The sequence below is a fragment of the Penaeus chinensis genome, chromosome 25 (genome assembly GCF_019202785.1).
Source record: "Penaeus chinensis breed Huanghai No. 1 chromosome 25, ASM1920278v2, whole genome shotgun sequence".
Lineage (NCBI taxonomy): Eukaryota > Metazoa > Arthropoda > Malacostraca > Decapoda > Penaeidae > Penaeus > Penaeus chinensis.
In genome coordinates, this window is record NC_061843.1 from 8,359,403 (window position 1) to 8,373,184 (window position 13,782).

A 13,782-nucleotide genomic window follows, 5' to 3' on the forward strand; every position below is an offset into this window, starting at 1 on the left:
AGATAAAGCCTCACCCCCAAAGTATACGCAGAACACGCCGTAGAAGTCCTCCAACTCGAAGGGTCTGAGGCTATTTGAGGGCGATACCAAACCCAGTTGAAGGCATTTGGTGTAATTTACCAAGCCATGAAGGTACATGTGGTTTAATATGCCAGATTCCTTCAGCCTGTAAATTCTGCAATATAATAAATGAATGAATATGTTGCAGTGGAATAATCTCCCTCTTTCGCTTTCACTTTTTCTCTGACAACTAAAGAAAAAATAAGAATGAGAATTAACATTTCCACAATACATCGAGCATATATCCTTAATCGTATTTTGTAAATGGCTTGGTTTAGGTCCAAAATTCCACCTATTGACCATGTAGTTTTGGCACTTGCCTGAAAATGGGGACCAAAATTCCACCTATTGACCATGTAGTTTTGGGGACCACTTGAACTTACACACACGAATTCTGTAATAATCATTCTTAGTATGAGGCCAAGGATTAAGACCATTTTGGGGTATCCTGTCTAGGATCTAAATGTTCTTATCCTAGCGTTCTTTATTTGCTTGTCATAGCCCGATCCTTATGAGACAACTCCCTGTATATTTCTCTACATTATAACATTATACAATCTCTGTGTTGACCTAGCTCCCCAGTGATTCCTCTTTTTATCCATACTGTGTTACGATTCATAAGAAGCACCATTGGAGATAATGTGTGCGGGCTTTGGAGGGAAAGGACTGGAGGAGTGTCGAAGCAGCTTGGAGCACAGGAGTTTGAAGAACAGCAGACTGAACAAATGGTGAACCGATACCGAAATGGGAACAGCTGCAGAAAGGTAAAAGGAATCATCAGACAAAAAAAAAAGCTCAGCAAACGTGTGAATGGGAAACTGTAGAAGACAGTGATGGGGTCGGCAGAGTAAGGCAGCGGCACCAATTTCAAGGAGAGAGAAGCAGCGGACGAGGGCAGTAGAGATGAGGATGTGGAGGGTCTTATCGCGGGGAAGGTGGCAAAAAGTGTCAAGTCTAGAGCAAGAGTCGGGTGGAAAGGAAGTGTTGGCAATGGTAGCAGCTCAGAGCATGTCCGTCTCATGTTGCGTCCTCGATCTAAAAGGAAGAGGACGCAGAGGCCAAAGAAGGTGGAGAGAAATTATCTGCAATGGCGACCTTACTTATGTGGGACTTAAGCCAGGGAAGAAGATGAAGAAATGCAAGAAAACTTACACTCTTTGGAATCATTAAGAGTTTCAAGAATCTTGGCTGACTCACATTACTATGAACATAGAAGTACAAGCTCCATCCCTGAGACTCTCACATATAACTGTCATGGAATTAACACTGTCGGAGTTTCCTAAAGGCTCCTAAACACAACCGTGTTAAGTTAGTAAACATTAGTTGTGTCCCGAGAAAAGGATAGATTACCACGACTGGACTCCGGGCATTCGTGTAACAGCCAACAGTCTAAATCTGGCCACTGGAATTCCGACGTGAATCGTTCTTAGAATAGGGCTGTAGCCTGCTCTACAGATGACTTCAGGGGGATCACCCAAGACAAGTAGCGAGCCGATTTTTCTATGAAGAAGGTGTAATAATACTACACAATGAAATAGGATTATAATGTGGCATTGGGCAGTCACTTTAAGGCCTTTGGACTGAGTTGAAAAAAAATGAAGAGAGTAGAACTGAAGTGAGGAGAACGGAACAAAATCATTATAATCTACAGTTGTATCCCGCGAACGATGAAGTTCGAAAAGGCGGAGCTTAACAGATTCAATATACGTGAAACAAAAGTTCATAGAAATAAATCTTGACGATAAAAGATATAACAAAATTAAACTTTTCAAAGAAAATAGTGAAACCTTTCAGAAACCCTTCATTTTATAAAGTTATACGATAATCTCAATACTGCATTGCCGTTACGGTAAGAACATAGACATACACACATAAAAGAGAGAGAGAGAGAGATAAACAGATACGTATATGCACTGCATAATACATATGTCAAAACAAACAAGAAAAGTTTGTTTAATATGACAAAGCATTTATCATTTATCCTATACCGCTTGACACCAAACTGCCTGGCGTTACCAATGCAGAGGATTACAGAGGATTAAATTTCTTAACCAGCGGCGATCCTTTGGGAAACGCGAGGCAGAGGCTCGTGGTGAAGACAGTCCCCTTGGCCAGGTACAAAGGGCATTTCCCTTGCTGCAACATGAGACGGAGATGCTCTGAGCGGGATGTTCCCTTGATGAGTTTTGCTAACTGACATTTGATTGGCGTTGACCGAATCTCTGGTCTTAAGTATTTACGGGCGTTCAGGTAGATGTTCTATCACTGAAGGGAGTTAGCTTCGTTATCAAAAAAAATAAAATGATGATAATAAATGGGTGTTTGCAATACTGAGGTGGTAAACAACAGCTTCATTTGCTTAGAGTGAGTGACTAGTTTAGCATATAATGAGCATGAGTTCTAGAATAAGGAAAATCAAGATAAAGGTGTGAGAAAGAAAATGTAGTAAAAATGGCGGAAATCAAGTTAAAAAGAGGAAAAAGGAAAACGTAGGAAAAGGAAGGTAAAAAAAGAGGTGCAAATCGAGATAAAGAAGGAAAAAGAAAACGTAATAACAAAAGGGAATGATAAGAGGAAGGCACATTGATAAAGTACGGGAAAGAAAATAAAAATAAAATAAATCTTATTACACGATCTCGCATTTTCCTATTTAAAAAATCCTCATCCTCAGCCTGGTAAAGCTATTACTTGAGAATTTCCAGCTATTAGTTTCACTCGTACCTTAACAGTTTACTGAATAAAGGAAGCACAATGTAATAAGCCTGTATAATATATACGAGATTTAAGGTACCTCTTCCATTATACAGCTTAGATTTCAGTGCCAAAAGGTCTGTAGTTATTGGTCGTTTTATTGTCATTGTCATTGTCATTGTTGCTATTGCTATTGCTATTGCTATTGAAGGCAACGGGAAACTACCTTCATACACTCCCTTGTACAGCCATGAAATTAAACAAGGTCGCCAACGTCAGGCTCTGATACGGCACAGAAAAAAAAAGTTATTGTTATTGCTATTGCTATTGCTATTGTCATTATCATTATCATTATCATTATTATTATAATTATCATTATTATTATTATCATTATTATTATTATTATCATTATTATTATTATAATCATTATTATTATTATCATCATTATTATTATTATTATTACACTTCTGCACAATCTAAAAGAGTTTAGGTTAATTTCCTTTGAATATCTCATCGTCAAAACCCACAGTGGCTACATATTTCGCTTTGGATATCGGAAGTGAGTGTGAAAGCTGGTTGCTGTAATAATTATGATGAGATAATAATTAAAAAAAACAATGAAGACCACTGAAATTAAATGAAAAAGAGCATTGTTATGGTACTTCATATATATAATTAGAGAGAGAGAAAGAGAGAGAGAGAGAGAGAGAGAGAGAGAGAGAGAGAGAGAGAGAGAGAGAGAGAGAGAGAGAGAGAGAGACTGGATATATATCAATGTATTCAAAAAGCGAAATCAGGGTCACATTCCTCATTGTAATTAAAACAGCATAAACATCTACTCTAAATTCACGGCAAAAAAAGAAAGGGGCTTAGTATCAGTCTCTTGCCAATAGCTTATCTTTCAAGTTACCTTCTCGATGGCGACTTTGAGGCAAGGTGTCTCCTCTGGAATGAAGCCCATGGTCCGCCCTGAATAATATCGTCCGGTCTTGCTTGATCAGGGGGTGAAGAACTCCACCAGAGTAAGCTGCACCTTTATTTATATAAAATCTTCTCGCATACCCTAGGTACGGAATGAAAGAATGTTTGTCAAATGTTGCGCAAAGGGCACATTTGAGCTTGCTGATCTAGCATGTCACTTTAGACAAATACGAAAAGGTTCCACGATGAACATCCAGACTCAAGGTCTCTTGAAAACTTTCAAAGGTTAAAGCTCAATCTGCCACAAACCCTCACACACAAGCAAAACGAAAAACATTATCAGATGGAAGCACGTACACATACACGCTCACATGCAAACACAGTTGCACTCACACACGCACATACCTATGTTTGTATGTGTCAGTAGCAATATATACATCTACTTCTATCTGTATCTACACCCCCAGAACACATATATATATGCCACGAACAATTCATGTCTGCTATTCTCCGTGAATTGTTCCGTTTACTGAACTGGATGCAGTTAGACATTTGTTTTCCTGTCTAAAATTGATTATTTAAGAGTAGAGTCAGTGAAACAAGATGTTTTGTGAGCAATATCAGTAAAATTAGTAATACATACGTTGAGCAATCACACATAACCTATTGCTCTTACCCCAAAGAAATGAAGACATTTGTTTCTGGTAAAAAAAAATCGAAATTTAGCGATTTTATATTCAGAAAATGTGCAACCGTTTTTTCACTCTTTTACTCTTTACGAGCTTATAGACATATAATAGTATCAATGATACGTAACGTGGCACTCAATCATACCCAATTGAATAAAAACATAAAAAAATAAAATATGATAACGTATTTTGGATAGGGGGGCATAAGCATAAGAATATGTGTTCGGTGGTAAGTTTCTGTCTCTTCAGATCAGGTTAAATAAGAGGAAATTTCAATGCAACATTAATTACGCTGTTATTCAATACATACATAGAATTCGTGCTCTAAGGAATTGTTGGTATTTCCAGAAGTTACCAAACACATGTATATCCTTAACACATTTTTTTTTTTTTCCTGCAAAGTTACAGATAAGTGGTAGAAGTCCACGGGATGGAACTAACAATAATTATTAACCCAAATTGTTTTGCATTGTGTATTAGTAAAACTTACTTATGACACCGAACAGGTACTTTTTTTCACATGATGTGCTGTTTATATGGCTTGAGTTAATATGTTCACAGTTACATGCATAATCAACTATGTATTAAGGTAATTTCGCCACATTAATGTTAATCCTACCACATATTATCATTAAACTATGTATAACGTTCCATACGATTTTTAATTTGCTCTATCCTATGTCTACATGTTAATACATTTGTGCATAATCACAAAACAAATCAATCCTAAGAATGGTTTGCATCTAATCTTCAAACAGTACAACGCCTCAGTGCAATATTAATCCCAGAAGAGTCATCCGTCAGGTATGGGGTCAGGTTAGGTCATGGGAGATTCAAGCGCTGGCGAGGGAGGGTGGACTAGGGTTTGCATGACCTCGTTCCGCCTTTCCTCTGCAGATGTTGGAGCTGAAGTGATTAAGAGGCACCGCCAGCTCCAGGAGAAACACGAGCACCGAGAAGATCACACCTGCGGGGGAGGAGATAGATTCCAGATGAAAAAATACATGCACATTCAGACATATATATTCATAAATACGTATAATACTCACATGCACAATTGCACATACATACATTTGTTTGTGTAGAATAGATGAACAAAGCCTCACCCCCAAAGTACACGCAGAACACGCCGTAGAAGTCCTCCAACTCGAAGGGTCTGAGGCCTTTTGAGGGCGACACCAAGCTCGGCTGAAGACATTTGGTGTAATTTGACAAGCCATGAAGGTACATGCGGTTTAAGATGCCAGATTCCTTCATCCTATAGAGTCTGGAAGAGATTATCATTGATTTCCCAATGGTGAACATGTGTATATCTGTTATCACGTTTTTAGATTATTTACATATACATAAAGTTAAATATACACATTGCAATTCATAAATCTGGTCCCCCCATTTTGTTTTTTACCTAACGTCCTAGCTTCACATATATCATGATGATAAGGATCCCTTAAATTTCTAATATACATAAAATGTCGAAAAAACAATGCTTAGAGGTCATGCTACTATAGACATCATCCTCAAGAGAAACCCCGCTGTTTGCACCAAGATCTTACAGAGGGTTTACTTTCTTGACGAGCGGCGATCCTTTGGGAAACGCAAGGGAGAGGCTCGTGGTGAAGACAGTCCCCTTGGCCATGTACAAAGGGCACGTCCCCTGCTGCAATACGAGATAGGTTGGAAATAAGCTGGCTGTCCTTGGCGAGCTTTCTTGACTGACGGGGAGTTAATGTCTGTTGGTTGTCAGGTTTCTTTAAAACATATGAAAATTATTTGCAATGATAAGAAGCAAGGGAAAAAAATAAACAGTACGATATTCGAAGATGGGGGGGGGGGGACGTATGGACCATGTGCATACGCGTGTATAAAGTGTACTTGTATATATCACTAAACTTTATCGGGTTTGAAATTACTTTTCATTTCAAATGAGTACAAGTCATTCATCCTGAAACCAATCATCCCCAAAAGGTCTAAAAACTGCACCGAAAACCAATCAACATTTGGGTCACGAGTCAGGTATTCACCCCAGACCACAATCTACTACCATGCCATAGATATGATGAATGATCGACTCAAAGGCCTTCTTCCCGAAGAAAGCAGCGTAGGCGCCCTCGGAGACCTCGTTTACCATTGTCAACACATCCCTGCGGACAAGGGCCTGCTTCCTCAGCTTGTAGAGGGACGTCCCCGGTGCCGCGCTCTGCAAATCGAATTAACAAGCGTAGGAGGCAGAAGCACATGTGGTGTGCCGCCAACTATTTTTACTGTTTTCCATTGATATTTATAAACTGTTTTTGAAACGTACTTGCATATATATTATTATATAAAATGTACAAGTATTCATTTAAATAGTATTTGTGCTTATTATGGATTGCTTTATTGTGGTTTTTATGGGAAATAAAGTGAGCAACATATAACTATGTACTGAGCACAATAACACGAACTTCTGTGTCGATATTTTTTTTTTTTTTTTTTTTTTTTTTTGCCTTAAGTGATCAAGCAGATATATTTACTATTTTTTTTTACATCGGTTGCAGATTATGATCATGCTTTGATTGCTCATATGGAAAAATGGATTCCCTGAGCCTCGATGGAAAAAATATAAACGTTTACGCAATATGTACTTCAGAGAAATAAGTGTACACAATTTTCAACGGATTGCACGCAATCTGCAATGGGGGGGTGGGAAAATTCTCACTTCCTTTGAATGCATTAACACGTATTTTAGACTAAATATTCGGAAATATACCTCGAACAAAGTGAGTAAGAGAATGATCTTTTACATACAAGCTTTCGCCAATAATGATACAAACGAAATACCCATATTACAATTTCCAACGCTACAGGCTAATTTTACGTTTGCTAAGGAAATATTTGTGACTGTTGATATTGCACAGAATTTGAGCTCACCCCCGTAAAGAAAGTGAAAAATATATTTTCCTTCTAAATGCGCTATCTTGATTAACCTTATTCGAAGCTGAGAAATAAAAAAACGACATTGTTAGGCAATTGTCAAGGGCGAGTTCTTAATTTAGTTTTAGTTCTTTAAATATTTTTAAAAATATGAGGGGCGATATATCAGAAGTGGTGTGATAATTTCGACTTTCGACTCCTAGATGGTAAAAGTAGATTTATAAATGACTTTGGGATTAGTGAGGGAACGTAAAAAGAACAAAATATAATTCCGAGAACATCGTGACTGAAAATCGTTCAATTTGTATTGTACTTCTATGGCGTTTAATTAGCGCAAGTCTAAAATGAAAATTGCATAATAAACTCCGCACACAGATCCGTTTTATGCGCCGTTTAGTGAATAACAATATAAATGTTTTGCACATTATCTGAATAAGGCTGAATGTAACTCCCGCGAACACGTCGATCCCAAGCGCATTAAACAAATAAATAAAGTAAATTTGGAACTACATTTCTACTCTACATATGCCAGGTTGTGAAAAAATAGGCATGACCCTTCCAAATGCTACGGCACCCTTGACCTTTTTATTTTTTTGCACAGGATTTTTTCTTTGCATTATTGAAGAGGAATGCGTGTACTATAAAAAAAAAATGCGGAACGTTTAAAAAGTAGTATACTCACTGCTGCGCGTTTGATTGTTGTTCTATGGGTATGAACAGAATTCAAATAACAACGGACAAAACCGTCAATATCAGATAGGAGGTGATAGAATAGATAGAAGCTAGCATCTGGACTACCGATTCTCAACCTGTGTTTTGTGATATAATCTGTGTCACTCACATTGTGTCGGATAAAATTTTGATGTGCATATTTTGCTTTTAAAGTTCCTGTTTTTGAAGTTAAACGCAGCGTTTCTCATTGGTTACATAAGTTATTTTTACAGTACTTTATATCGCATCAAGATAATGTTACTGTATACTTATAGAATACATTCGTAATCGTATATGGATGAAGTAAAGAGTTGGTGCGCCGCAGAAATATTTTGACGTATTTTAGTGCTTTGTCAGCCAGCAAAGGCAACATACACACCATGATGGCTTGGTGAATCATGCTATCCTCGTACACGTAAGTCGGGATGTCGGTCTTCACGAGCTCCTCCAAGCTATCGAAAGGCAGGCGCAGTCTGGGCAGAATCAGCATGGCCTTGAGGTTGGAGCGGTACACGGAGCCGATGATGAGGGCGGAGAGGAGCCACAGCCCTCGGATGAACCTTACCGAGTTTCCTTTGCACTTCGACGGGACCGCTGAAGGTGGGAAAGGGGGAAATGCAGGAGGTTGTGATCATCGGTGTCGCGGGTCTGACTAGGTTTTTTTGGGGCTTTAATAATACGATTTCCTTTCAAAGGAACTGCTCTAGAATGTAGCAGTGTTAGAGTGTGAAAGATAACTTGAAAAGTATGGCGAAGAACCTACACTGGGCGAGGAGACCGCCGAGAATCCACAAGGACACAGCCCACATGCTTTTCACGGTTTCCTTTTTAGTCATTTTCGTGTCATCACCGAGTCTTCTACCGAGCGTCCTCCTACAGGGCGTTTCGTGAATCAGGTAAGTCTATATATTCAATTATTATGATTATTATTATCATTATTACTTCATTTTTTTAATATTCATATTTCAGTAGTGTCACCATAAAAGGCTTTGCATTATACAATACCCAGCGGCAAATACTTACCTGATCTGAAAGAGCTGAATCATGAACGTGCAGCCAAACACCAGCACCACAGTTGCCAACAGTGAAAACCACAACTGGCAATAGAACACTGGCGGTCAATAAACGTCACAGAACAAAGACAGGGAACCATAAGCATGCCGAATTGAGCAGAATGATAGACCAGTTATCAAGCTGTCCAACGAAAACTGCGTTTATTTACCTCGTATGTATAAGGTTTAACGAATCCTAGCATATCGGCTTCGAAGACGGGACGCTTGTAACCCACCGCCTGTTGGTCTACATAAAGTGGCACGCTGAAGTCAACCGCTCGATCTCGCAGGTAGTCTACTGATAAAACCACAGCCGTCATGTCCACTTCCTAGAAATTTCAACAGTTAATCATGGTAAAAACATTTTAAACTCCATTGCCATGTCATGTATTCTTTACTTACATGTCAAGTTTAAACAAAATTATATACCTATTTATGAAGAAACATTTTATTAAATGGCAGCCTCACCCTGCGTGTTATTAGGCCCATCAAGCCTGTCCAAGACCCGTTGGGAAGCTGCGTACCAAATACACGATCGTCAGCTACTACAAACTCGTAGCTGTGAATGATAATGTACCAAACGTAATGGCTTCCTTAACACAAAAAACACCCATTTTTATGGTAGCAACAACATAAATAAAAACAGTTCCTCACCAAGTATTCAGATGTCGCGAAATCATATCAATGATTTCCACTGATGTACCAGTGACTTGATAGTTGGGTGCCTCTCCATATATGAAGTTTACGTATGGAGCCCACTTTAAAAATTAAAAAGAACATAGCCATAACATTTGATTATATATATGTAAATATATATACATATATACACATACACATATATACATATATACACAATATATACATATGTACACATGCACCTATATGCATATATACACAGACATCTATGTATAACAATCCTCCCTGACCTGGCCTCGAACCTAGGTCACTCCGGGTATGAGACCGGAGGGCCAGTACTAAACCAACCATACCACACGACCCACTAAAAGGAGTGTGCAACTAGGAGCTATCTAGCTTCCATTCTTATACACCTATATCATTGCGGTATTGCATTATTCCATCTTACAGACATCTATATACACATTCATCTATATACATATATAGATATTTATACATATAACACACATATATACATATATATATATTTACACATACATATACACACACCGTAGGCTTGCAGACCAGGAGTTCGTCAGTGTGTGTGTGTGTGTGTTTGTGTGTGTTTGTGTGTGTGTGTTTGTGTGTGTGTGTGTGTGTGTGTGTGTGTACCCGTGTGTGTGTCCGTGTGTAGGGGAGGGAGGAGTCATAGAGTTTTAAATACAAGTCATGAAATCGATACAGCAATCTCAATCCGTAGAACAAGAAGCGCCATCTATCAGTCTCAATCCCAAAGGCTTCCATCCAGATTACCTGCTCGATGCCGATTTTGAGGCAGGAGGCGGTTTCATTGGGCCTGGCGTTCATCTCCCCGGCCGGAAAGCAGCCCCGTCTTGCTTGAACGGAGTCTAGGGAACAACTCCATCGGATGAGACTGCACGTTCTTTTATATATAAAAAAAAAAAACCTTCGGCCTTACCTTTTCCCACTTCATTTTTAATGGTACGTCTACCAGGGATTGTCCGCGCGAGAGAACGAAGGTTGAGATCTCATGCTGGTTGCTGGACCTGAAGCAGCACTGGAATCATCGTAGATTTTATTACAAATTCCAGCTACCAAATGTACTTTAGTAAGACCTTGTGATTTACTCTTATCCAAAGGGCCCGCGAGTGTGTGTGTGTGTTCCTTCTTTAACTCTATGACGAGAAAACTTCGAAAGGTCAAAGCTCAATCCGTCGCAGATGTCCATGAGGAAGCAACACGAAAAAAAAATATTATCAGTCACTTCACGCACTCGCGTGCGCACACACAATGTGCGTGTGCGCTTATGCGTGTATGTACATAGGTATGCGAACACACACAAACATATATATATATATATATATATATATATATATATATATGTGTGTGTGTGTGTGTGTGTGTGTATATTATGTATGTATATATATATGCATATATATGAATATGTATATATGTATAAATAGATGTGTATATAGTGTTTATATACTCTATATATGTGTATATATATGTATATATACAAGTTAGATTAATACCGACAGCGGGAGGTATCAATTACATAATTATCACTTCTCCCTCCTGTTTCAACATCGTCAAAGCATCTCAGTAATAAGAATACAATTCAGTGAAAAGGATTATGGAATTCGTTGTACTCAATATATCTTTATTCATATATTGACGTATAAATACAAGAATAACTTCGTAGAAGCCAGTGTAATAATAATAATAATAATAATAATAATAATAATAATAATAATAATAATAATAATAATAAATAAGTAAATAATAAATAATAATAATTATTAATATCATGTGCACACGCACATACACACATGCACTCACACATACATCTATTGTCTGTGACATACTGCTCTCACCCGGGCAGACCTTGTATCAACCCCACATACGACGGGGGCGATGTGGAGGGGGGAAAGCGGACAGCGAACGTTCCCCGTTATTCTTACTGTCAACGAGGCTAATTGGCGGGCTTCCTTGTACAGTTGAATCAGGCGGTTCCGGCGGTTGCGAGGGAGATGTATTCCCGCGCAATACCTTGTTCTCGGAGGCGACGCCGATTGCAACGGTGCAAGCTTAATGTGAATGGCGAGGCACACACCAACGCACTCCTCAAAAGCTGCAACAAAAGCACATAAACACAAGAGTTTAAAATGGTAGCAGAACTCGAATAAAAACATGTACCTGATTAAGTTCAAATTTTTCGATAGACTAGTTTACCCCCTGCGAAGATCAACAGCACTAGAAAATGCCAACCCACTTACCAGAAGCAGCAGCTATACATTTGTTTTTGTTTTTTTAATCCTACATATACATCCAATAAACAAATCATACAAAGACCGTAAGGTATTATCAAATGTTCACAGATACACAATATAAGCCAAACAACGAGATGTTAGAAGAATAACTAAGAAATTATTTACCTCCCAGCGAAAGTTTAGTCATACTTTAGTTTCAACAAGGTATGCTTGACGCTTATGTTGATCTCAAGAAGGCATTCGACTCAGTGCACCGGGAGAGTCTCTGGAGCCTACTGGGTCTCCGTGGGATCCCCCCTGGGATTATTGGTTTGCTGTCTGGCCTGTATACAGATACCGAGAGTGCTGTCAAGTGTGGGGAGGGCATCTCTGCCTTTTTCCCGGTGTCTGCCAGGGTGAGACAGGGATGTGTCTTGACTCCAACCCTTTTCAATACTTGTATGGAACTTTGCCGATGATGCAGTGATTCTAGCAGAGACACTGGAGGTGTCTGCATGAGGAGGCGAAGCCGTTGGGACTCTCGGTCAACTGGACCAAGACCAATGTTCAGGAATTGGGGGACTTTTTGGATGTCGATGTTCAGCCTTTGTATGCCTGTGGCGAGAACATTGAGCTACCAAGATAAGCTTCACTTATCTTGGTAGTGTAGTGCAAAGCGACGGAGGTTCCGACCAGGAAGTCACTCGATGACTCGGAGTGGCCTACGGCGTTATGGACTCACTCAATAGGAGAATTTGGCGCTGTCAGTATTTGACTAGGAGAACTAAGATCAGGCTTTTCAGAGCACTGGTGATCCCGGTCTTACTCTATGGGTGTGAGACATGGACACTGAACAGTGCTCTGAAGGCCTCTCTTGACTCCTTTGGTACTAAGTGTCTTCGCAGAATCATGGGGTATACCTGGAGGGACCATGTATCCAATCAGAGGATACTCCATGAGACTGACTCAAGACCTATTACAAGTCTGATACGAGAGCGCCAACTTCAGCTCTATGGGCATGTGGCTCGTTTTCTTGAGGAAGATCCGGCTCATAGGGTCATCTCCGAGAGGGTTGACCCAGGATGGAGAAGACCAAGGGGAAGGCCACGGAACTCTTGGCTAAACTAAATTGATCAGAACTGCCAAGGTGTGCTGGGGGTGGGAAGGAATGCTGCATAGAGGCTTGTTCGGAGGGACCCCAGGAGGTGGAGGCAAAGGTTGGGCGCGGCAAAGCGCAGCCATGCGTTGCCCTCTTATAATGATGATCAACGATCTTGAAGGATGCGTGGAGAACCGGGGGTTGAAGGGGGGAGGGGTTAATGGATGGCACTGGATGTCAATAGGAAGCTGCAAAAATCGAAGAAAGTGAGTTATGAAACGTTAAAAAGTTTGTTTTTTTTCGAAAACACGAGCCAAACTTAGTCCGACGAACACAAAAAAAAATAGCGCCCGAGTAAACAAACGCAAATGATATGCGCAAAAAGTCCATTTTCAGAAAAGACAAGTTTCGAACAATGCAATTATAAGTGTTTAGTCCCACGTAAGTAAACGTGAATCGTACAAACCTAGAAATCCAACCTAACCTTACCTACCTTCTATTTAATCCCTAGACTGGGGAGAACAAGCCCCCTCTGCACCCCCCCCCCCTTTATTAGCACTTCGTGCCAAGTGACACTGTGGCAAATACCGTCAGAGTGGAGGGTACAGATGAGCTGCATAATCACAAATAGTCTTGTTTAGAAATTGAAAGACGCTCCGTGCAGATTCGAAAGAAACGCTCTGTGCGACCGGCACCCATCTAGCAAGAGGTCGGCCTGGCCGCCATAATATTTTTAAAAATGCCCGTACCTTCCATAAAAAAAA

The 13,782-nt window shown here is 39.7% G+C and overlaps 1 protein-coding gene across 1 annotated transcript; it reads right to left on the bottom strand.

Annotated features, from left to right (window-relative positions):
• Positions 1-4,709: 4,709 nt before the first annotated feature.
• On the bottom strand, positions 4,710-8,847 carry LOC125038463 (glutamate receptor 4-like). The gene is made up of 6 exons (XM_047631930.1): positions 8,746-8,847; positions 8,362-8,576; positions 6,403-6,558; positions 5,915-6,018; positions 5,468-5,628; positions 4,710-5,328 (listed from the first exon to the last, which is right to left on the bottom strand). The coding sequence occupies exons 1-6, from the start codon at positions 8,816-8,818 to the stop codon at positions 5,195-5,197; spliced, it is 843 nt and encodes a 280-aa protein (XP_047487886.1). The 5' UTR covers positions 8,819-8,847; the 3' UTR covers positions 4,710-5,194.
• Between the last annotated feature and the right edge of the window lie 4,935 nt (positions 8,848-13,782).